A 26,703-nucleotide genomic window follows, 5' to 3' on the forward strand; every position below is an offset into this window, starting at 1 on the left:
CTATCGCAAAGGGGTTCTATAGACAATCGTTATGGAATATCTACTGCTCCGTACCCAAGGAAGGGTTGTGATGTTCGGGATATGTCAAAGGTCTTCCATGATTATGCGATGAGGTGTTTCAGTAGGCAACAGAGTGAACCGTCAGTTGTTAGTTTCGTTGAAGACTACGTAGGGGGCTTTAGTGATATAAAACTTGCAGCAGTTTTTGAATTTACGATTGTGGGATTGTCTTATTGGAAGAATAAGGTGAAGTCTTTGGGTGTTGCATCTACAACTGTATCGGGGTTGATGATAGAAGCTAAAATTGCCATCGACAAGTTCAAGCGGCGTTGCTTGGACTTTGGTGCACGTCTCCAAATGCTAGAAATGGAGACAGTCTCAACTGAACGTTCTAAGTACAAGGTGGAGAAATTAGATATGTTTTTTAGGTTCTCCTAAGGGGGGTATAATCGCCAAGGTGGAGATTGTTGTAATTGTGTGTGGCTTTTATACTTGTTATGGTTCATAAAAAAAGGAAGAAAAACATATAAATGAACACTTTGTGCTGTGCAGTAGTGACTCGTCGACGAGTGCCCTGTACTCGTCAACGAGTAGATACCAAGAGTCATAAAATCTCAAAAATTCAGGGACTCGTCGACAAGTGGCTGTGCTAGTCGACGAGTTCCCTGTGCTCGTCAATGAGTGCTCTGGGGTTACGAGAAAAAATTCAAATTTTGAATTGCAATGTTAGGATGGTTGGGTATTCGGAGGGAAGTCTCTGAGGGGTTGTTATTTATGTTCTTCAAGGCATATTTTGACATGTAAGAAAAAGAGAGAGGGTGAGAGAATAAAAGACGATCATTATATACCATTGTAGTGTTTATCTTTGATTTTTATAAACTCTTGCCGATTGCTCCCGTGGATCTAGGCTTTGCTGAACCATGTAATTCTTGGTGTCGTTGCTCTTATCTTTGCTTTCTTTATATTGCTATGGTTGTGGAAGTATTATGTTTTTCATCATTTAGATGGCTGTAAGTGTACGTTTGATCCTTTACAACAATATTATTATTCCGCTATGCATTGTTTGAGAGGCATTAATTTCACAACAGGGACCAGAAAATAAAAATAAGATATACGTATATTAGTACAAAGACTGCATGTACATAACTATGTAAGTAATTACTTAATTATGTAATTAAGTAATTATATGTAAACATATGCATTTGCGTGTGCATAATTTTTTTGATGTATCATTATGCTAGATCATATTATCATTTACATGTAATTAATTCAATGTTTATGCCAAAAAAAAAAGTTTTCTCCATTTAAAAATTTGGGACATATAATTCACACAAAATTGTGCGGCATGTTTCTTTGGAGGTTTAGAAAAACAAAGTGTTATCAATTAAGAGCATTTTGCACGTAACATAACTCTTGCATTTAACATATTAATTTTCATTAAAAAACTAGAGGTGTTATAATAGTAGGCATGGAAAATTTATAATGCCTAGAATTAAATTGATTGATCAAAGAAGACATAATATTTCTTCTGACTAATTATTTTAGTGGGTCTAAATGATAAATTTAACAATTGGGGCCTAATGAAAATGATTGGAGTTTTTTTAATTAATTAAATATGATTGTATATCTTACAGTTCTTGTGCGTTTCAAGAGATTAAAGGGATTGAGGGTTTCACCAACCCTACTTTGTGCCTATAAAAAGCCATATATTGGCTTTAAAAAAAAAACAAAAAAGGATAATAAAAAAGAAAAGGAGTCAAGGAGATGAAGAGAAAGAAAGGGATAACTTGAAAACAAAAGAGAGAGAAACGCAAAATCAAGAATCAACCTTCATTCTTTGACAACCTTGACAATCAAAAGCACTTAAATTCCAGTCAATTTTGGCGATCAATTTATCTTCCAGACATCTATTGTTTATGACTAGGCTCACGTTCACGAATATTAGATATGGATCCACCTTTTAATGAATTGTCAATTTCATTGAATCAATAAATCTTGTTCAATTAATCAAAAGATCAAGCAAACCTAACTTTTGTATATCGTGAAATTGTTCATCAAGAAGATTTATTATCAACTCATTCGACAACAATCTTAAACCCTCAAGTTGGTAGATGTTATCCAAACAGATCAAAGATTAAATCAATTCACATCTTTCATAGATCATCAAATTAATTATTCGAAAGATTTTTCACCTATTCCATCAAATTAATAGATCTGATTAAATTAATCCCAAATCAAGCAAATCCACCATTTGTAAATCATCAAATTGATCATTCAGCAGATTCACAATTGTCTTTGAAAACATACTTCTCAAAGCCTCAAATCAATGGACCCACCTTCAAAGAGATTCAATTATGAAACATAGATACAAGCATATATGCAAATATGAAATATTGATACAACAATACAAAAATAACATAGCTTAAAATATAAGACATTACAGAACAAGAACATGATAATTAAAATTTTAAATTTATATTTTAATATATTGCATATAAGAAATGTTAGATTCTAATATTTACATGATACCACATAAAAAATATAATAAAATACAAAAATACGTCTTAAAAGGACATAAATATGATGCACTTAAAGAATATTTTTTGTTTATTATTTTTTAAACTAACAGCATAGTTATCTAGTGTTAATTTATACAAAATCTAAATAAATTGACGATATATTTTATCAAAATTATAAATATTTTTCTATGTGATGTTTCCAATATATTTACTAATAGAGTATATTGTTCTTAACTTATCACTTTAAAAGGAAAAAAAATTATGTGTAAGAGAATTTTCATTGATATGAAATAAATGTTATATTTTATTGATGACATTTTTTTTTTTTGGTACCATACAATGATTAAACAACAATATTCAAAAATTATTTTACACTTCCTCTGAATTGATAGACAGGGCCGATGCCCTGGTTGTTTTTCTCCGTTTCCCCTTCCCACTCCCATTTTCAGCGCACATTCTCTGCAACGGTTAAAAACAACACAACCTTGAAGCATGGCTTCTTTGCAATTCCTTTCCAGTCAACAACTCTACCCTTCTTCCCTCTGCAGTGGCATAGCACCAAACCCCAACAATCCTGGTAGAAGAAGTAGAATATCTTTGTTTAGAAAATCTGGGTCGTTTTCTTTCCATCTTAATCCTCAATTTCAAAGAAACCCATCTGTCAAAGCTGCGTCTGCTGATCCCAAAACCGGCAGAACACAATTTGAGGTACCTCACTGTCGCCATCCTTTTTTTTTTTTTGTTGTGATTGTGATTGGAGTTTCAATGTTTTCCCAACTTGTTTTTTAGTAAGAAAGCTTCGGGTTTCTTCTTTTGTTTTTTGATGCGTTCGTTTGTGGGAGGGTGAAATAGTGAATTTAGTGTATGATTTTCAGGAGAAGTTAAATAAATTAGCAGATGAAGAGGACAAGAACGCTGGACTCTCAAGACTGACTCTCTTTTCCCCTTGCAAGGTAAGTTTTGTTAAGCTTTTGCTTTGATTTGAAATTTGTGACATCTGGGTTTTGTTGAATTTGGTTGCATACTGTATGCTACGGGACGCAGATTAATGTTTTCTTGAGAATAACCAAAAAGAGGGAAGATGGATTTCATGATTTGGCGTCTCTCTTTCATGTAAGTTCATCCAACGATTTCTATCTGGCTGCTGCTGTATATTCTGTTCATAAATAATGCCATCATCCCCTTTTGTGCCTTCAGGCGATAAGTCTAGGAGATAAAATTAATTTCGCCTTGTCACATCCCCTTTTGTGCCTTCAGGTGATAAGTCTAGGAGATAAAATTAATTTCGCCTTGTCACCATCAAAGACTGAGGATCGTTTGTCAGCCAATGTGCCTGGGGTTCCCCTTGATGATAGAAATTTAGTAAGTCGCAAGCTTTTTACATTTGTGTCTGTTTCTTTTTATTTGTGTTACCAGTGAAGTTTATACTTTTTCTACTGTGTTTCTGCAGATTATCAAAGCTCTTAATCTGTACCGGAAGAAGACTGGGAGTGAAAACTTCTTTTGGGTATTAGCAACGTCCACAAGTTTCCTCCCCTGAGGGTCTTAGCAAAGTATCTCTATACGCAATGTGAGCGTCTTATATAGAAACTTATCTTTGTTTGTGTTTGAAACTGCACAGATTCATCTTGATAAAAAGGTGCCTACTGGGGCAGGCCTTGGTGGCGGAAGTAGTAATGCTGCAACAGCACTGTGGGCAGCCAATCAGTTTAATGGTTGTTTTTCCAGTGAGAAGGAACTCCAAGAATGGTCAAGCGAGATTGGTTCAGATGTTCCCTTCTTTTTCTCTCATGGAGCAGCTTATTGTACTGGCAGAGGTGAGGTATGTTTTTTAACTTGTATTGTTCACTGCTTGTCCTCTGCCTACCATGTTCATTCCATGATGCACAAGATATTTGCAGGTGCCGTCCTTTCATTTCTTTTTTATTGTGAAAGCCAATTGGTTTGACCTTTTGAATATACCAAAACAAAAATGATAGGGACAATGAGTCAAACTGCATTTTATCTTTTCGTTCAATAGATAGAACATTCAACAAACTTCACACCTGATTGTTGTCTTATTCCTTCTTTAAAATCTAAATATATGCATCTTCTAATTTTGTTTTGATTGAGAATTTGAACCTACTCATGTTTTGAGAAATTTAAAAAACCTATCGCTTCCAATGCTCTGATGGGGAATAGGATGCAGTGATTTGAATTTTCACTTCCTCTTGAGCTTTAGCATTGATATTTTGGGATGTTTCTTTGACTGACTTGCAAAGAGATTCTGCTCTTTTGTAATTGTGGCTTTCTTTTTAGTTATTGGAGGTATTCTTTTAGTCTAGCTTTTGTCCCTTTCCTTCTTTTTTAATAAATGTCCTTTTCTATCTGGAAAAAAAAGCATATCTAGACAAACGTTTTAGGAGCATGTGTTCCGAATCAGTACTCAATAAACCCCATGTTGTAAAAGGCTGAAGTAGGCTCGCTTCAAGGCAAGGCATGCCTAAAATACCTTGCGGCTCAATCTAAAATATCCAATTCCAAAAAGGCATAACATGTTGAGGCTTGCACATTTGTACAAAAGGCACGCATTTTGCGCCTTTTTAGTTGAGGCTTGTACATATTGGGGGTGTGATTCTCAAGGTAGATTTGGCTAGGAAAATTTAATTCTATGTTTATATAAAAGGAATGTCATAGTATGAGTTGATTTCTAAAACTCCAGAACCTTAACCTTTACAAAATATTTAAGAGTTGTATCTTAGATCTTGAAAATAATTTGAACTTTGTAACATTATAGCTTATCTCTTGTAATGATTTTTTTGATGATTTCTAGTTAGCAATTTTTGAATGGCCAACAAATAGTTTGCAAATTATATTTGATTTTTTTTTCTTTACATTATATTTGTGATTTTCTTAATTTTAAAAATATATGTTATTTATTTTATTTTTATCTAAAAAATGAAATTCTCAAAAGGCTTATGCCCCAATGCCTTAAGGCTTGCGCTTCGCCTCTTAAGGCTTTAAAACGCCTCGCCTCTTAAGGGTTAAAGCGCCTCGCCTTATGCCTTTGCCTTTTAAAACATTGAATAAAACCAGTATACCTAAGAAAATGCTGATGTAGCCTTTCATAGAGGAATGCAATTGGAATGGAGGCTGGCACCTCAGTGGGGACAATTTCATGGGATGTTGAACTGATGCAGAGTTATTTGCATTGGAAGTGGACGTGATATTCTGTAGTGTTAAAAGAGAGTCCTCACTTTCTCTCTTTTGCTGCGGGAAGTAGTCAGCCTTTCCTTTGAGTGTCTGTTTTGCCCTGTCTTCTCTGTCATCTGTCTTGTTTGTTTATTTGTTTATTTTTTTCCTTTGTTCAGTTGCTTGACATAGGGTAGAGGCAAGTCCAAAGCTGAGCGCTTTGATTGCAGCTAATGGTTAGGGAAGCTTGATTTACACTTTCTATTGCCTAATATTCTTTTTTGTATTTTACTTTTTTTGGGTGATAGGGATGAGTGATGGGCCTGTGGTCATAAATTTTCATGAAAATGCCAAAATTTCTGTTCTACACTAGGCCAGAAATTGAAATGGTGGGCAATTTCTGTTTTACAAAATTCCATCAGAATTTTCTCAAATCATCCAAAATTTATTGGAATCTCAAAATTTTAACTTAATTTTTGAAAATTTCGACTATGAAAAAACCTTGAATTGAAATTTGAGATTCGAAACGTCTTAATCAATCTTCTTTTACTTTTTGGCTGAAAAAAAAGATTATTACAAGAAGGAAAGGGAATAATAGCTTTAAGACTTTTAGATTTTATGCAAAATGATTTAAGATATTAACTAACACACTTTTTTGATCATCTATGCCTAAATTAGTTGTATTTGCATAACCTAATATTTAATTTATTTATGAATTTCATTTGTATTAATTGAAGACTTGCTATGGGTATCGTATTATAGTTATTGCAACTTACGAGCCACATACTCATCATTGATTTATTTTATTTGTTATGTTTTGATTCTAAAATCTCACATGATTATGTCTATTAGCAGCTTCTGAGGAGTCATAAAAAAAAATTCCATTAGAATTTCTTTATTTTTGAAACCTTAAAATTTTAGTCAAAATATAAAACCATGGTTTTTCCTCTTTGTGCTAACATTAAGTGTGCCCAATTATCTGTATCATTGTCCCATATTGAGATTTTAATTAACCTAATGTAGTGTGTTTTGTTTGTGAGTGTGTGCTTGTGAGTCGGAGGGTGTAAAAAATGCTTTTAAGAATCTATGTGTGTGTGAGAATAGGTCGCAGTTTAATGGTATTTACATGAGAACTTTCAATGTCAAGCAGTGGCATAGATTTGGGACAAATTCTTTTCAACACAGTTATTTCCGGCTATTATCTTACTGAGCTCACACAAAAAGATTGTTTAAGCATAAATTTGATTCAATTTCTAATAGCGTGTCTTGTAAATTAGCTGAAAAGGATTCATGTAGCTGACCCCACCTAGTGGGACTTAAAGCTTGGTTTGTTGTTGTTGTTTTAATACACTTTTCTTCTCATTTTAAGATTGACTTCGAGAGTGGAAAGTGTAATCAAATTTTCACTGTCCAGCAATGACATTAATTTGGGACAAATGCTTTTGATAAATCCTAAAGAACTTCCCAAATCCCTAACTCAGTCTCTAATTCAATCCTCAATGCTGTCGTTGTTACCATCATCACTCTTGCATCCTTACTGTCATCACCCATTCTCTATCCTTGCCAACAACCATGGTGACCATGGACCAATTTGAGTCAGTTTTGCCAGATGTGCTTGAATTGAAGATCAGGAGAGATGTCCATGTCCTTGTTGATCAGAAAAATCTGGATCTACAATATTTCAAGAAGTGAATTGCAGACATTAGCAGTAAAGTGACAGAAATAATGGCTTGTTTAGATATGGGGATAAAAGAGGCCATTGTTACAATGAGTCATCAGTATGATTGATTGATCTCCAGTTGCTATACCTGGTCAACAGCACTTGTTTTGGTATTTAAAGCATTTTTAAATTGACCAAAATTTGTAGCCAAAATTACATTTTGATTCAGTTGGGGATGTTCAGGTTCTTGGTCACTGAAGTATGGTCAGGTTGCTGCATTAAAAGTTCCATAGTTATGTCATGCATGTACTGCATTTATTTGAATTGCCATCAGTAAAATTTTTTAGACTTTGAGAATCATATCCGAGGCTAAGGTTAACCTAATTAGGCTACATTATTCTAGCCTAGTGGTGCGATCTTTGGTCTTTTAAGGGTTGAATCTGTCCGATAGTTTTGTTGTGGAGTATGGATAAAAATTTAAAAAATAACGTTTGTCACTTTTTGACATTGACCCATTTAATTATTTTATTACAACAGACCGAGTTTGTGTGTCTATGCGCATTAGGAGAAAGTTATCTGATTCCCTTTAAACTTGTTCTTCATTTTCCCCAGGTTGTTCAAGACATTTCCCCTCCACTATCATCTAGCATTCCAATGGTTCTCATAAAGCCCCAGGAGGCATGCTCCACGGCAGAAGTTTACAAGGTGATGCAGATATTGAATTAGAGAAGAGTGATTGATAGCGTTAACATTTCTTTATTTGTTTGGTGAATTATGTTAAAAGGAAATGTTTTCGATTCTCAGCGTTTTCAATTGGATCAAACTAGTAAGATAAATCCTCTAAAGCTGCTGGAGAAAATATCAATGCATGGAATATCTCAAGATGTTTGTATCAACGATTTGGGTATGAAATCGTAATGAGAATCTCTCTCTCTCTCTCTTCTCCCCTCCCCCACTTTATTGTATGATTGGGTATGTCAAAGCGGTGGGTTGATATGGTAGATTGCCTTTCATTGACCCGACTACCTGGCTGGGTTTGGTAAATGTATATCAGAGTTGGTGAGATTTGGTAACTATCTGTTTCAGCATGAAGCAATTTTAGCTCTATCATCGTGTACTTTTCTTTGCATATTACTGCTGGAGATGTATCTTGATTCATTCCACCTTTGTGTCTAGGCCTGCATACACACTAAGCAGAGCTAAAATATTAATCTGAGATTGGCTCAATCCAAATTTGGCTTGTTTGTTTTTGGTTCAATTCAAATCTGGACATGATTACACGTGAATAATTTCAACTAAATAGATATATTTATAAATTTTTAGAAACTAAAAGTTATTTAAATAATTTCTAGGTATAATTTATGCATTTTTTAAAAATAAATCGATAATGCGTTATTGTTGTTAAGCGTATAAATTTGTGAGCCAATGCTCATAGTTACTTATATATATATATATGTATGTATGTATGTATGTATGTATGCATATTATATATTTTTTTGCATTACTAAATACGATATTTATAGCATGTTACCATTTATTTTTTGTTTTTCAATTAAAAATTTAGAATATGGGCCAACACATATGACAGGAGCAACAAACAAAGACTTAAGTCCCACTAGGTGAGGTTGGCTACATAAATCTTTTTCTGCCAATTTATTCAGACTTGGGCAATTTCCTCTGACAATTTGAGGGTTGTTAAATCCTTACTTTCTCATTCCATGTTATTTTAGGTCTATGCCTATCCATTCTATTGTCATGAACAATGACTAGCTTACTCCTTGTTATTGGTGCACTATTTGGCCAATGTTGTAATGGTACAAACCATCTCAGTTGGCCCTCCCTTGTCTTATCTTGGATGATGCTATGCCTAACTTATTGCAAAGATGTTCATTCGTTAATTTATGTTTTGACAATACACCACTCATCCACCTTAAGATTCTCATTTGGATGGCTTTAACTTTTTGATATGTTGTTTCTTAGTTGCCCAACATTCAAACCCATGTAGCATGGCTGCTATAAAACTTTCTTTTTAACTTTAAGGGTATTCTATGATCACACAACAAGATCGAAACACTCATCGTTTTTCTCGACCTACTTTAAGTCTATGTATTACATCTTCTTCAACTTCTCCTTTAGCTTGTATAATAGATCTAAGGTATTGAAAGTTGCTAGTGCTATTTCTTGACCATACCTTGATTGAAATTACTTTGTATATATGTTGTGTTAGTACAAGTTATCTTAAATCTAAGGTATTGAAATTTGCTAGTCCAATTTCTTGACCATACCATGACTAAAATTACATTGTATATATGTTGTTTTAGTACAACTTATACAACCATAACAACAACAACAAGCCTTTAGTCCCATTAGGTGGGGTCAGCTACATGAATCCTTTTCTGTCAATTCACACGATCGAGAGCGTTTTCCTCTATTAGATTAAGAGCTATTAAATTCTTCATCACTACCTCATTCCAAGTTATTTTAGGCCTACCCCTACCCGTTTTTATGCCAGAAACAATAACTAACTCACTCCTCACAGGTGCTCTACTAGGCCTGCATTTCAAATGCCCAAATCATCTAAAGATGCCCTGCCCAAATCATCTAAGATGCCCCTCCCTTATCTTGTCTTCAATCGGTGCTATGCATAAATTATTGCATATATGCTTATTTTTTACTTTATCTTTCAATGTTATACCACTAATCCACCTTAACATTTGAATATCAACAACTTTTACTTTTGTACATGTTGTTTCTTAGTTCCCCAACTTTCTGAACCATAAAGGATAGCCGGCCTTATGGCTGTCTTATATAACTTTCCTTTTAATTTTAAGGGTATTCTACAATCCCACAATACACCTAACACACTCCTCCATTTTACCGAACCTATTTTAATTCCATGTACTATGTCTTCTTCAATTTCCCTTTCTTGCATAGTAGATCCAAAATTTTAAATCTATTATTGCTATTAATCTTTTGATCATCAAGTTTAATTTTCTCTCCACTACTACTTACATTACTATAATTACATTTTATATATTCTGCCTTATTCCTACTTATCGTAAGCTCTTTAGACTCTAATGTGGCTCTCCAAAGTTCTAGCTTAGATTCCACTCTGCTCCTTCTATCATCAATCACTGCGATATCATTTGCAAACAACATACACCAAGGGATCTCATTTTGAATATTCATAGTAAGTTCATCAATCACTAAAGTAGAAAGATAAGGATTCAAAGCAGAACCTTGATATACACCTTTTGTGTGGAAAATCTCTAGATTCCCCTCCTACAGTCCTAGCGCTAGTCACTACTCTATTATACATATTCTTAATGACCTTAGTATGTCTACTGCAAACTACCTTCTTTTCTAAGAACCACCAAAAAACTTCTCTAGGTACACTAACATTAGCTTTCTCTAGGTCAATAAAAACCATATGTAAGTCCCTTTTCTTTTCCCTAAAATTTTCCATTAAGCTTCTTAAAAGATAAATAACTTTTGTTGTTGATCTCCCAGGCATAAAACCAAATTGATTTTCTGAAACTCTCATTTCTAGTCTTATTTTATGTTCAATCACCCTTTCCCATAATTTCATTGTATGACTCATAATATTAATACCACGATAGTTATTACAGTTTTAAATGTCGTCTTTTTTTTTTTGTATAAAGGTGCTAATGTACTTTTCTTCCATTTTTCTAGCATTTTCTTGGTTTTCATAATAATGTTGAATGGATTAGTTAACCATATATTTCCTTTATCCCCTAAACATTTCCAAACTTCAATTTGTATTTTATTTGGTTCTATAGATTTCCCTATTTTCATCTTTTTTAATGCCATCTTAACTTCAAAAACTCTTATTTTGTCTTAAACCTTAAAATTCTAAACTTTCTCACCATAATTTTGGCTTATAGATTCTACCCCATCCCTAGTTTCATCAACCAAGATAGTATTGCAAACATCATTCACCATGGAACCTCATTTTGGATGCTCCAAGTAAGTTCATCCATCACTAATGAAAAAAAGATAAAGGCTCAAAGCGAATTCTTGATGTACACCTATTTTGATTGGAAATTTCATTGTAGTCCTAACACTGGTCATTACTCAAATATCCTTAATGACATTGGTATACTTTTGCACGCTACCTTTTTTGTTTTTCTAGAACCCACAATAGAACTTCCCTCAATACCCTTTCATAGGCTTTCTCTAACTCAATATAAAAAATCATGTGCAAGCCCCTCTTCTTTTCCCTAAACTTTTCCATTAATCATTCTAAAAGATATATAACTTCTAGAGTGGATCTCCCATGCATAAAACAAATCTGATTTTTTAAAACCCTCATTTTTAACCTTACTCTTTATTCAGTTGCCTTTCCCTAAGTTCCATTTTATGACTCATAAGTTAACTCCATGATAGTTATTACAATTTTGAATCTCTCCTTTATTTTTATAAAGCTATGGAAGTGCTTTTCCTCTTTCTAACATTTTCTTAAGTCTTATAGATGTGTTAAATAAATTAGTTAACCAAGTAATCCTGTTATCAACTAGGCATTTTCACACTTTAATTGGGATGTCTTTCAACCCTATAGCCTTCCATTTTTCATCTCTTTAAAGCAAATTTAACTTTATAAATTCTAATTTTGTGAGTAATCTCTTATTTTTTGCCTTTTTCTCATTTGTCAATTCTAAGTTTATGCCTTTTCTTTGGTTTTCATTGAATAGCTTATTACAGTAACTTCACTGCCTTCCTTTTATGTCTTATTCTTCTTCAACCAAGGTGCATCATCCTCATTTTTTTTACACATTTTATATTACCCAAGCCATCGGTCTTTCTTTCTCTAGCTGCAAGTATAAATATATCTCTTTCCCCTTCTTTTGTATCTAGTCTAGTATATAAATTATTATTTTAGCTTCACTAACAGCCTTTTTTTGCCATGTTTTGAAACCAAAATTTTTTTGTTTCAGCTTTTTGGACATCTTGAACCACCACCAACTCTCTTTACTAGAGGGAATCTTCCAATTCACCTAAAATCTCTTTTGCTATCTTTCTGATAGAGCTAGCTGTCCTATTTCAAAGAGTATTTACATCTATGCTATTGCCTATTGTCTAGTCATTATCTTGATCATTTTATTTTTTAAATTTTAGGACAAAAGACATTGATCTCCCATGAAGTTTCAAGAATCCTAGACCTCTTGACATTTGAATTTGGGACACTTATACCCCTTTTGTGCTTGTATTTTTGCTAAATGTAAAGGGAGGTTGCATCTTTTTTGGAAAATCTTAATAGAAGTCCTAGAATTTTTCAAACCTTAGGGGGGTCTAGGTCTTTTATTTTTTTCCCGAACTATAGGGGAGATTCCTAAAAATTTTAAAACCTCATGAGAGGTCTATGTCTTTTTGACAAACCTCAGGAGAGGTTAGTGTCATTTACCCTAAATTTTATTATATTTTCTCTCTTTAGGTTCCAATACCTAATTCTATTGCATTGATTTATGTTACCTTTTCTCTTTCTTTTTCAATACATGTATGTAATTCTAAAACTCTATATTGTGTAGTTAAATTTTCACTTGGGATAAATTTAAATTCTTACATTGACTTTCAATGATGCCCCTCCCTTCCCCAAAAGTCAAAGTAAGGTTAATAAGAAAAGCTCCATCAAACAAGTGCACATTCTCCTCGAAACAATGTCACATGTTCTAAACCAACAATAGACTAAATATACCATTGCATTAGAATATTAGGGGTAATTTTATAGAAAAAACTAGCATACAATTCTAATAGCCAAAAGATTGTTTTTTTTTTTTAAATGAAGGATGAGAAGGTCTAAATGATACTTAATATCTAAATATTTAAATGGCATAGAAGGACAATTTTGGAATAATATCTTGGAGTCTGCCTCAATTATAACTTTGACGAAAGGGCAGGGGGGACATTGAAAAAATTTTTAGGGGTAAAGTTAAATACACTTGATCCATTAAAGTTAACCCCGATTTAGAAGGTGCAGGAGAATGTGATCATTAATTTAAATTTGAGGTGGGCCTCAATTATAACTTCAGGTGGCACACTGAAAGTGACCCCAGAGTGAAATTAACCTTATTCTTAAATGAAATTTTTTTTTCTGCTCACAAAATGTTTTACATTATTCATACTTTTATTTATAATATAGATATAATTTTGTTAAGATATGTCATAGGGGCAACTGTTAACCAGAACTACGAACACTGATGTTTGTGCATGCGGCTGTGTGTGCAAGAGCATGTGTGAGATGTGGGTGTGTGCGTGCGTGTTCACAAGAAAAATACTAGTTTGTTTTGGATTTAAGTTCATTTAGCCAATAAAGCTTCCAATTCTGTTCAAATTTAATTGGGCTTTGAAGGAAACTGAACACAGAGGTCAAACAATTCACAAGCTGCTGGAATCATATACAGCTCCAGTTCTGCCTGTAATACGGATATTTTTTTAGGCATTTCTGACCCAGTACACTTTTTTTTTAGGGGGGGGGGGGGTTGAGATCTTGTTGGCAAGAGGGGTTTGGGACTGCCTGAGTGCTATCTTATTATTATTTGACATGGTTTATACTTGTCTTTGCAGAGGCTCCTGCATTTGATGTACTTCCATCTCTTAAAAGATTAAAACAACGAGTAGCTGCAGCAGGGCATGGACAGTATGATGCTGTTTTCATGTCTGGAAGGTTTGAAATCCCAAAAAATAAATAAATTAATCCTTAGTTTCCAGTTGAATGTATGGCGTATTTATATGCTACATTTTTGCATTTTGATCTACTAAATTTTATATTTAAGATAGTCTGAATATTCCATTTTGTTATCATACTTCTACGAATAATTAAAGCAAGGTTCCATTTAATTGATTTCTGTTGCTACTTGTTAGGTAATAATATTTAAAAAACTCCATTCTTGTAGGATTGAGCAGCATGCGATTTTAGAGAAAGTTGCTCCAAAAGTTTAAGTTATTAGGTGGAGAAGCCCCAGTTTGTGAAACGTGTCTGATCTTGAACCCACTCAACATGGGACGGCTTAACATTCCTTCATAAAATAACTGATATTGGGCATCAGCATATTTATGGTTGATGCAAACAATTTTTGGTTGTATTAATGCATTTAGAACTTAGTTCCATTTGGGGAATAAACTTGATAAACATTAAGTGCACCTCATTACGTTAATGGGCGGGCGGCAATGTTTTCATCCCCCTGGTTTGGTGCCACTTGGATGGGTCCGAAGGGCTTGTCCAGGTTGAAGTTCCAGGTCATTAAAATAAAAAAATTCCTTCTTAGCTGACTTTGAAAAATCATGACTCCTTTTGTCATCCAGTTCTCAAATAGTTTGATGCAAAAATATTCCACTAGATGTAATTGCTGTTGGAACAGAAGAATAGAAAAACAGAAAAAACAGAGTAGAAAAATACTGAAAAATGCCTCTTTAATTTACTGACTTGATGAAGAAATTACATATATAAAAAGCTACAGTGCTGCAGCACTTTTTGCTGAATTTTTGAGATTCTTTTCTATTTTTTCACTACTTAAAATGACTGGGATAAGGCCACTATTTATCGGGCAGAGTACATGGGGAATAGATGGGAAATTTTAATATTCTAGGGACTTAACTACTCATTAAATAAACCTAGAAACAAGGCAAAGAATATGACAAGTTCTTAGACTAAATAACTCACTCCTGTGCTATTAATGGATGACAGCTGTATTCCACTTTGAAAAACTGAACAGAACTTTGAATAAGAATCAAACCGGCTGCAACTTGCTGACTGAATAATTTTATTGCTGAATGTTCTGCTGACTGTAAGCTGAGTTGTCTGCTGACTTTTCAACTAAATAACTGAATTAACTAACTTCAGTAGGTTTACGGATTTCTCACAAATTCCCCTCTAAAGCCGTGAACCCTAACATGTCTCTGAACTTTAAAAACTTCTTAGTAGTAATAGGTTTTGTGAGAATGTCTGCTGGTTGTTCATTAGTGCTGATGAATTCTAGCTGAATTTCTTCCTTCTGCACAAGGTCACAAATAAAGTGATGTCTGACCTCAATATGCTTTGTCTTGGCATGAAAAATTGGGTTCTTAGTTGGAGCTATTGCTGACATATTATCACAATAAATGGTTGTAGGACCCTCTTGCTTCAGCCCTAAATCACTAAGTAATTTCCTCAGCCAAACTCCCTTCACAAGCAGCCTCTGTTGTTGAAATATATTCTGCTTCTGCAGATGACAAGGCAACAGTGTTTTGCTTTCTTGAACACCATGGAATGGTGCCATTTCCAAGGCAGAAAACATATGCCGATGTGCTTTTTCGATCATCAACGGAACCGGCACTGTCAGTGAAACCGGTCAAAACAAACTCAAAATCTTTGCTGCTGCATAATGAAGTACACTTGGGCTGTGCATGAACCTAGACAACATACTAACAACTTGTGTAATTTCAGGCCTAGTATGAGTCAAGTAAATAAGGGATCCAACTAAACTCCTATACTGATTTTTGTCGAATTTCTTAGCTCCATCATCAGAATTTAATTTTTTATTTAGAGCCATAGGAGTACTTACAGCCTTACAGTCCTTCATATGAAATTTATTCAAGATATCAGCTGCATACTTTTCTTGGGAAATGAAAATTTCCTTTCTTCTTTGCTTAACTTGCATCCCAAGGAAGTACTTCATGATCCCTAAGTCTGTCATCTCAAAATTTTTCATCATTGAGTGCTTGAAATCAGTTAGTAAATGAAGATTGCTTCCAAAGTAAATCAGATCATCAATGTACAAGCAAACAATGATGAAATCAGTTTGTTTTTTAAAAAAGTAAAGAGCTGGTTCATGTGAGCTTTTCTGAAATCTTGAATTCTGAAAATAAGAATCAATCTTACTGTTCCAAGCTCGTGGAGCTTGTTTGAGGCCATACAAAGCCTTGTTCAGTTTGTACACATTTTCTTCTTTGCCCTTTACTTCATATGCACGTGGCTGCTCAACATAAACTTCCTCATTCAGTTCTCTGCTGAGAAACGCAGATTTAACATCCATTTGATACACATTTAACTCCAATTTGACATCTATTGCAAGTACAAGTTGAATTGTCTCAATTCTTGCAATCGGTGCAAAGGTCTCATTGAAATCAATTCTAGATTGTTGAGAATAACCTTTGACAACCAATCTGGCCTTGTACTTTTGAATGGAACCATCCTCGTTGTACTTGGTTTTGTAAACCCACTTGAGACCAATAATATCTTTGCCTTCAAGAGGATCCACAAGCTTCCATCTTTTCAATCACGTTCAGCTCTTCTTCCATGGTCTTTTTCCATTTTTTTATCCTTCACCACATCTTCCAAATTCTGTGGCTCACAAGAGAAAAGAGAAAATTCTGAATTTTCATTAGAAAAATAGCTTCTAAAATCACTATACCTCTCTGGAGGTATTCTAACTCTTTCAGATCTTCTTAGGACAGGTGAAGAGGATGAAGTTCCTTCATTTTCTGAATTTTCAGATTTGAACTAAGGTTCCCGGGTGCAATTTCAGCTTCTGAAATTGCTAGATTCTAAGATTCAGTAGCTGATTTAGGTCTTGTTGCTTCAGCTGGTACTAAATCTGGAATATTTGTTGAGTTCTGGCCACTGGAAGTCGACCACCATACTCTCCTTTTGTCAAGGATGACATCTCTTGCCACTGTGAGCTTGTGATTAACAGGATTCAGCAGCTAGTAGCCCTTTGATTCATTGTTGTACCCAATAAACAAAAGCTTTCTTCTGATCAAACTTGTCCTTATTAGGAGCTTTGTTGGGTGAGTAGGCTAGACAACCAAACACTTTTAGATGACTAACATCCGGTTTTCTTCCACTCCAAGCCTCATAGGGAGTTCTATTCTTCACTGATTTTGTTGGTGACCTATTTAAGATATAAATAGTGGTATGTACAGTTTCAGCCCAAAGAGAATTAGGAAGTCGTTTACCTTTTAAAATGTTCCGAGCCATTTCAACAATGGTCCGGTTCTTCCTTTCAGCAACTCCGTTCTGCTGAGGGCTTCTACTCACTGTTAGTTGCCTTTGAATGCCTTCCTTGTAGTAATTTATGAATGGGTGATATATGAATTCACCTCCACGATAAGTTCTTAAGGCCTTCATTTTCAGCCCACTTGCCTTTCAACGAGCGCTTTGAACTCAAGAAATATTGAGAAGGCATCTTATTTTTGTTGAATAGAATACAACCACATCATTTTAGTAAAATCATTAACAAAAAAGATGAAATACCTTTTGTTTCCAAGAGATGGTGTTCTTGTGGGACCAAATATATCTGCATGAACAAGCTCCAAAGGAGCTTTGGCCCTCCAAGAAGTTTTGGGGAAAGGAAGGTGGTGCATCTTCTCGTAAATACAACCTTCACAAACTCCTTTAATTTGGTTTATTTGGGGAAGACCACGAATTGAGAAGCTGCAGTCCCTTATAATTTAAATGCCCATATCTGAGATGCCATAGTTGAGATTCATTTGAAATTTCACTCTTCAAAGCCACTGGACTTGTGTAGTTGATTGAGAGTGGAAAAACCTTGGTTCGAGTCATCTCAACTTTAGCCATCGGTGAGTTCTTCTTCTTGTCTATGATTCTGCATTCATTTCCTTTGCTGCAACCACTGTCAAAGTACCAAACCTTGTCGTCGTTGCTTTCAACATTGAGACAAGTGAGAAATACTTGCTCTTCATCATTTCCCTTGCTAAAATTTGCTTCTGAACTTTCATTCTTCTTGTGCCAACAATCTCGGTCTGAATGGTTTGGAATGTGGCACCTTTTACAGCTTAAAATACCATTCAGCAGAGGTGTGATTTGACTTCTTGCATATGATGCAATTCTGTCCTTGATTGCTGGACCTTTGAGGCTGAAAATTCCTGCCTCTGGCACGGCCTCTTCCACGACCACGGGACTGATTATTTTGGCCTCTTTGAGACTAGTCTTGTTGCTGAAAATTTCCCTTCATCTCTTGATTTTTCCGGTTCAAATTGAGCTTTGATTGAAAAGCCTGCTCCAAGGGCCGACCTGAAGATCTTTTAATTCTTTCCTGATGTGATTCTAAAGAACCACAGAGGTCAAACATGGTCATAATTGAGAGGTCTTTTGATTCTTCAATTGCTGCAGCTGCATGATCAGATTTTGGTGGTAAACTTCTGAGAATTTTTTCAACAATATTTTTTTCTTTTATCCGATCACCATAAGCTCTGATTTGGTTGACTATTTTAGCCACCTTGGAGAAAAAATCTTTGATGCTTTCAGAATCTTTCATTGGCAAGCTATCAAGGTTCTTCCAAAGAAATTGTAGTCGGATCGAGACTACTTTATCACACATTGTTGTTCTTCTATTTTTAAAAACAGCATTGTTGTTCTTGTATCACACATTTAAGATATCATTTAGTAGAAAGAAATAATTTGAGATGTGTACAAGGCCTTTTGGGTTTGGGGAGTAGAAAAAAATAAACTCCACAACTATATATTTGTTGACGTTGGATCCCGTCTAGGGCAATGTGGCGAGAAATGTAACAAGGAGTTGAGGATAAGAGCAGCATTGCTACTTTATCTTTGAGGAGAGAGAAAATGAAGAAACCCAAATAGTCTACAAATAGAGAAATGAGTTCTAGACTCTAATTATATGCAAGGAAGGTGTTAGGTACCTCACGACATCTGTTCTAAGAATAGTTGCTGTTGTTGGTTGGATGTTTTCCTAAAAATAAGTATTTAGAGGGGAAATTTTATGGAAAGAAGATAGAGGAAATATCTCCCTTGTGTGCCCTAACCAAAACACTAATAGTCTGAATTTAGGACAGAAGGGATGTCCAAAGAACCATTATTGTAAAGCCCTAGGGCTTTTGAAGGGGATCCCAAAAACAAAAGAAATTGACCTTAGTCCCTATTTTGAAATCCAGACCAATGGAAAATGAAAGACATTGTTTATTTTGAGAATGACGCATTTGTAAGGAAAAAGAAATATTGGATTTGAACGCTGCTGGACACATATTTGAAAAGATGAATTTTGAAGTGAGAATAAGACATCAATGATTGACCCCCTAAGCACAATAAAGGAGTATCTATGTGTTCCCTTCTACAAAGGTAGCCTCTCTAATTTTCAAAAATCACAAGTTGACCTTGCATTTCCAAAGAATGATGCAAAAATCCTCATGGAGGCTAGGGGAATTTTGATAATTTCACCACTTAAAAGACAAAATGACCCCCTAGACCCTCCAAAATATGAAAATGTATCTCTGGGGTTAGCAAAACTAAGGGACCTCTACTTTAAGGGAAAAAAGTGGACTGCAAAACATGTTCTATCAAAATGGCTACCGACAATATGGAAGGGGTAAAATGCAAAACCCCTTGTGCTTTGCCTTATATTGCAAATAGCCTCTCGCCCTTTTGATTAAGGTGATATCTCCTGTACACTTTTGAAGGCAGCAAATCACCCACTTCCTTATTTAGATTAATAGTGTATAGTTTTTTCGTTGAGTTGAGGAGGAGAGACAATGCTGACATTAGTAATAAGAGTATTAGAGAGGGCCCAAAGGGGAATTGAGCAAACCATAGGAAGCTCTAGTGCAGCGCAGTAGTTGAATGAATTCTTATTGCTGGAGGAAATCCAAAGTTAAGGGATTTTTTGAGAGGGATGGGGAGAGAGAGAGAGAGAGAGAGAGGGATAGGGAGAGAGGGAGAGAGAGAGAGAGAGAGGGGGAGTGAGGGAGGGGGGAGGGAGGGAGGGAGAGAGAGAGAGTGAGAGAGGGTTGGCTAGCAAAGATGTCAAAAGCTCAGAATGAAAGGAGGGGGGGTATTCATAGGAGTTGAGGGATGTGTTGCACTGACCAATGAAAAATGCCATGTCAAGGTGTGGCTAATGTTATCAGCCCACTTAGACGACATGTGGCCATGATTTTGGAGGCTAGAGGATGCTCTTATTGCGAATAAAATGAAGGAAACACTTGAGCAGTCTAAGGAACCAAGATAATTAGAAATTGACTAATAATTATATGAATGTAAGTCCAATATTGGAAATAAATTCAAGATTGGGCAAAAACTGTAAATTAAGGCTCCAAAAAAGTTTCTATACATCAACTTCATGAGTGTAGATATGAAAGCTAAGTCTACGAAAAAGTAATGATTAAAAAGTAATTTATTAGAGGTTGGAGTTACTTGGAAAATGAGAGCATGTTTAGAGTTGAGGGATTCATCTAATATTCATAATATATTAATTTCACAAGGAAAAATACCATAGCTTTATTTTTCACATATTTATTCAATCAATAATATCAAAATACTGCTATAATTTATTACCCTTACTTGACTTACTGAGAGTCTCGTTAAAACCCAGATCCTACACCCTTGGCGCCCGAAACTCAAATCCTGCAATTTGCATTTTCCCTAGATTAATTAATTCATTTCTCAAAATAATACTCATATAATATTCCTTAGGCTCCATATATTCTAAATAACATTTAAACTAATATTTAACACCCTTACTTGGTTTCCTAAATTATGTTTGTAGGGTCCCGAAATTACACCTGTGGCGCTTATTTGAGCCCTAAATTTAATAACCCAAATTCAACCTCGGAATGCCCAACATTCTAGCATTTCTAAATCTATATTAATTAAATAATAATTAGCCCCTTAATAATCCCCTTTTCCTAATTTTGGGGTTATGCTTACGACAATCCCACGAGAAATCCGCTTCACTAGACTTGTAGAGAATTATCCCTAGATTCTCGTGGTGGTGTCCGATCGTCAATTAAGCTTAAGATTTACGAGAAATTGAGGTAAGAGTGAGAATTTAGCTTACCCTAGGGGATATCCCTACGTCGCTCCTATGACAAATCCGCTTCGGTTGAAATGTCGGTGGCGGAGAATGGAGTCCAGCGGTATTTTCTAATTTTTGATTGGATGAATATCAGTCAAGAAATTGAGGAAAGTGGAAGAGGGAACGGAGAGAGGGACGGAGCTCGGGGGGGGGGGGCTCTGCTTTAAAAAAAACTCAGTTCCTTCCTGAAGCAGAGACTTCAGGAAGGTTAGGTTATACATATATAATATAATATAATATAATATTATTTTAATTAATAATTATTATTTAATTAATTAATTTTTTAATTTTTTTTAAAATTTAAATTAAAATTTAAAATTTAAAATTAATTTAATTTATTTTTTTAAGGATCAATCCCCTAATCTTGTTTAACTATTTTTGGGGTTATTACATATAGGGCTTGTGAGAAATTACCTTTGTGTGCCAAATTACCAGATGGAGTATTTTTTGGTGATTGACCCGAGGCTTGGAGAGCAGATAGCATCTCCATGATTTTCTGTAGTTGGTCATGGCTGGAGGTGTTTTGCTGCCACTATCAGAATGGTTGCTCGCCACTTGTTGCCTCTCGATTTGAGTCTCAGAACAAGTTTGATAGCCTTTGGTTTTGGTGCTCTGCCGTGGTTTCCAATCAGATGGCTTGCCATGAATCTCCCAACAAATTATCCTTGGAATGGCCAAGCTTTCGACAATGTTCACACCAGAGGCAGCCCTTTGGTTGCTTGGTATTTGGCCCACTGTAGGTCCCATGGGACACAAATGCTAAGCCCTTTGGTACCGTGGCTGTAGCTTCCTTCAACATGACTTTGCGCCTTGCCTCTTCACGCCTCACTTCAGCAAACACTTCTTGAGTGGATGGTAGAGGTCTGCGGCTGAGGATCTTTCCTCGTACATCATCTAAATCTTGATTAAGGCCTGCAAGGAACTCAAAAACTCTCTCCTTTTCCAATTTCTTCTTGAACAACGCATTGTCCTCAGCACAGTGCCATTCTTCTTCGCTGCTTAAATCCAATTCTTGCCATAGTGCTAGCATCTCCATGTAATAGTCTATCATTTCCCTCTCGCCTTGTTTCGTCTGCCATAGGCATGTCTTAAGTTCGAAGACTTGGGAAGCATTCTCCTCGTCAGAATAGGTTTCTTGGATTGCATCCCACACCTCTTTTGCTGTGGGCAAGAACATATATGTTTTCCCGATAGTTGGCTTCATGGAGTTGAATAAGCCATGAGGTAATCAAGGAATTCTCCGATCTCCATTGCTGGAGTGCCACAACATTCGTTGAAATAGGTTTCTTTGAGTCGCTGGTAAGATACGCGAGCCTCCTCTGCCGTCGACTGCTAGTTTCACGGACTGGGCCCATTCTTGGAAATTCTTCCCGTTGAGTTTTTCTGCCGATAGTTGGACAGAAGAGCCATCTAGTCCATTCAAACTGATTATGGCATTGGTTCGACTCGTTTGAGTTTCTGAGGTTTTCAACTCTCGACTATTGATGGAGTTGTCCCCCATAGTTAGCTTGGTTTAGGAAAAAACCAGCTTTGATACCATGTTAAAACTGTAAGAATATTGTTTCGTATATTAATTTTAAAAACTGTACAATATGCCTTACTATATAGCATGTAACCAGCAACTAAGTTAAGGAAACAAAGTCCTGGAATAAAGGAATATACAAGAATCACAGAAATCCCAATTGACCAGCACCCCTTTTGTACTTGCCTAAAATTAGATAGTCAAGAATCATTCCTTAATTATAGAGATCACACATGACTCCTAAACTGTAGGGATTTCTACACTTTACTAATTCCCAAATGTGATTCTTGTGTAAAGACTCAAATCTCCTAAGTCCTCTTGCATAGCCACTAACCGCTTAGGGAATCGACACAAGAAATTAGCTTTTGAATATGTTGCAGGTTATCTAGTTTCATTGGTTTCTTGTGCAACTGCCAAAGCATAGCCAATAGGATTAGAAGGACAAAATTGTATAAAATTACTACACCTTGATGGTGTTTTGGTCTCTTTTATAGGTCCGTGTTTGGCAATGCTATAAGATTCTTCATGTGGCATCTCTTCTACTTCACTAGTGTTCTTAACTGAGCCAGTCTGACTAGGAAGAGTCTCCTGCTAGGGGGTAGTGTCATCTTCTACGTCCACTTTCTTGATGCTATTCTTAACTTGGTTAATTTTTGAAATGATATCTTCTCCTTCTTTGGGTTAATCATTACTGTCTAATGAAAAATAACATCTCTTCTAATATTAAACTTGGGTGACTTGGAATCAAGACACCAAGGTCTATAACCCTTCAACTTGGGTGCATAACCAAGAAAAATACATTTCTTGGCTCTTGGCTCTAATTTCCCTTTAATAGGCATGACACCTAAAAATTTTCAGATTAGAATAATCAATAAATTTACTAGACTATACCTCTTTTGGGGTCGGGGTCTTTGAACTCTAAAGCTGATGCTGGGGAAGGATTTATTAAATAGCAAGCAGTAGAAATAGCCTCTGTGTCACGGACCCCCAAAATGGGACTCAAGTAAGGGCCGTGTGGCACTCGTTGAGAGCTCTCCCTCGACAAGTCAGCTAAGTCTCACACGTTCAAGCCTGCAATCACGAGCACCTGGTGAGTCTCACTACTCAAGAAAACAAAGGAACAATAGGATATCACACGAGCAATATATTCTTATACACCGAATAAGACTATAACAATCAGAGACATCACAATCCAAGGCAACAAAACACCCCAATAAAAGGGACTACTTATATTATTCAACAACACGAGAATAATCATACAAACGATAACATAGATAATCATATATTCATTCCTAATCCCTGAAGAATACAATTATAGCAGTATCTCACTCCCCCTTTTCCCCATTACATTGTCACACCCTAACATCCTCCCCCACTCAATTTATCGACGTCCTCGTTGATGTGTTGTAGACGGCCTTCTCACTCTTCTGATGTCGATGTAGATGTCGTTGACTACGAATTTCTGAAATCTTCAATCTTCTGTATGGCATGTTGAAGGTTGTCTGCTGTTTCCCAACTATTCTCTTCTTCCCCTAGTCCTAACCACTGAACCAAAAATTGTTGTTGTTGACGACCTTCTAGATTGACGACTCTATCTGCAATGATCTCCTGGACCTCTTTGGTGACAGGATGCCTTCTGGAAATTGTTGCTCTCCTTAATTTTTGTCGGTGCGGATCTGCTTCATTTGTGTGGAATGACTTTAAATTGCTTACATGAAACATGGGATGGACTGGACGTCTGTGGCTTTTCATCCACTCGGGTTGCTCAAGCCGATAAGATGCATGTCCCACCTTTTCGATTACTTTGATTGGACCTTCGTAACGACGTAACAGCCTTTTATCCTTTCCACGAAGAAAGCGAAATGTCTCCAGCGGCACTTTTACAAGAACCAGATCTCCAGCTTCAAATTGTTGTGGTCGTCTCCCTTTGTCAGCCCATTTCTTCATGCGCTTTGATGCTTTTTCTAACTGAGCTCGGGTGACTTCGATGTTTTGCAACCAATTTTTTGTGAATTGGTAGGCTTTTGGGCAATTTCCTTTGTATGGACCATCCAGAGTGTGTGGGAGAGTCGGTTGTTGACTTTGAGAACCGGTCAATCACCACCAAAATTGTGTCAAACTCCTCTACTTTTGGCAACGAGGAAATGAAATCCAAAGAGACACTCTCCCATGGCCTAGCAGGAACTAACAATGGCTCCAATAAACCTGAGGTCTTCTTTCTTTCTACCTTGTCTTGTTGACAGATCAAGCACGTTTTAGTATAACTCATCACATCATCTTGCATATTCGGCCAATAGTACCCCTGTGTAATCAAAGCATGAGTTCTTTGCCATCCCGGATGACCAGCCCACAACGTATCATGACACTCTTTCAGTAAGGTTTTCCTCAAGTTTCCAGCTTTAGGCACATAGACTCTCCTGCCTTTAGTCATTATCAATCCATCTTCTACCCAGAATTGTCGTGTCTTCCCTTCGTCTATTAATTTGCTTAGTGACTGCGCCTGCTGGTCTGTACTTAAATGTTCCTTGATAAGGTTCTTCAAAGGTAGCGCCACCCTGCTAGTTGAAAGATGACTGATGATTTTCAATGCTGCCAATTCAGTTTTTCTACTTAAAGCGTCGGCCACTTCATTCGTCTTCCCCACTTTATATTCAAAAGCAAAATCAAATTCAGCTAGCTTCTCCTGCCAACGGGCTTGTTTTGACGTTAGTCCAGGTTGTGACAAAAAATGAGTAACTGCTACATTATCGGTTTTTACCACAAATTTGGACCCCAAGAGATAGTGCCTCCACACCCGAAGACAGTGTACCACTGCGAGAAGCTCCTTTTCTTGTGCTGTATAGTTCCGTTCGGCACCCGACAATTTTCTACTTTCAAAAGCAACTGGATGTCCTTCCTGCAAGAGAACTCCCCCTAATGCAAAGTCTGAGGCATCTACTTGCACTTCAAACGGTTTTGTCACATCAGGAAAGATTAGCACTGGATCTCCTACAATCTTTTCCTTTAATTCAACAAATGCTGATTGGCACTCTTCCGACCACCCCCATGGTACCCCCTTCCTCAGTAAATTCGTTAACAATACAACTCTTCTAGAGTACCCCTCTATAAACTTTCGGTAGTAGTTGGCTAGACCCAAGAAAGATCGCAGTTCTCTAACGGATGTAGGTGCTCGCCACTCCTTGATAGTTTTTACTTTAGCTGAATCCATCCGAATCTGGCCCCCCTCGATGATATGCCCCAAGAATTTAATACGCTTTTGAGCGAAAGCACACTTCTCCCCTTTTACATATAACTGATTTTCTTTGAGTCTTTGCAAAACCTTTCGAAGATGATCTTTATGTTCTTCTAAGGATGTGCTGAAAACCAGTATGTCATCAAGGTAAACAACAACAAACTGATCAAGGTAGTCCCGAAAAACCTGATTCATTAGAGAACAAAAGGTAGCGGGTGCATTTGTTAGCCCAAAAGGCATGACAAGGAATTCAAATGCTCCATACCGGGTGACACAAGTGGTTTTCGGTTCATCTCCCTCAACAATGCGCACTTGATGATATCCCGACCTCAAGTCCAGTTTCGTGAAATATCTAGCTGTACTTAACTGGTCAAAAATATCAGCAATCAGTGGAATGGGATACTTGTTGCGCACGGTCACCTTATTAAGAGCCCGATAATCTACACACAAGCGCAAACTACCATCTTGTTTCTTCTGAAATAACACTGGGGCCCCAAAAGGTGCTTTTGAAGGACGGATGAACCCTGCTGCAATAAGATCATTCAGTTGTCTTCTAAGTTCAGCTAACTCTGGCGGCGCCATTCGATATGGGGCACGTGCTGGTGGCTTTACTCCTGGCAAAAGTTCAATTTCATGGTCAATCTGCCGTCGAGGTGGTAAAACCCTCGGTAGCTGTTCTGGGATCACCTCCTTGAACTCTTCTAAAACTTCCTTAATCTCACGTGGATATTTCCCTACCTCTACATCTTCTGAGACTATCGGTAGAACCACGA

General features: G+C 36.2%; 1 protein-coding gene across 1 annotated transcript in view; it reads left to right on the forward strand.

Moving 5' to 3' along the window:
* The first annotated feature begins 2,850 nt into the window (after positions 1 to 2,850).
* The window catches only part of LOC131148559 (4-diphosphocytidyl-2-C-methyl-D-erythritol kinase, chloroplastic/chromoplastic), a 64,697-nt gene continuing 40,844 nt past the window's right edge, over positions 2,851 to 26,703 (forward strand). The window contains exons 1-9 of the mRNA XM_058098339.1: positions 2,851 to 3,227; positions 3,395 to 3,472; positions 3,564 to 3,632; positions 3,777 to 3,881; positions 3,970 to 4,026; positions 4,141 to 4,341; positions 7,963 to 8,055; positions 8,155 to 8,254; positions 13,933 to 14,032. Of these exons, the coding sequence (XP_057954322.1) occupies positions 3,012 to 3,227; positions 3,395 to 3,472; positions 3,564 to 3,632; positions 3,777 to 3,881; positions 3,970 to 4,026; positions 4,141 to 4,341; positions 7,963 to 8,055; positions 8,155 to 8,254; positions 13,933 to 14,032 (1,019 nt within the window). The 5' untranslated portion in view covers positions 2,851 to 3,011. The remainder of the gene's footprint in view (positions 3,228 to 3,394; positions 3,473 to 3,563; positions 3,633 to 3,776; positions 3,882 to 3,969; positions 4,027 to 4,140; positions 4,342 to 7,962; positions 8,056 to 8,154; positions 8,255 to 13,932; positions 14,033 to 26,703) is intronic.

Source organism: Malania oleifera, chromosome 2 (assembly GCF_029873635.1).
Source record: "Malania oleifera isolate guangnan ecotype guangnan chromosome 2, ASM2987363v1, whole genome shotgun sequence".
NCBI classification, from domain to species: Eukaryota; Viridiplantae; Streptophyta; class Magnoliopsida; order Santalales; family Ximeniaceae; genus Malania; species Malania oleifera.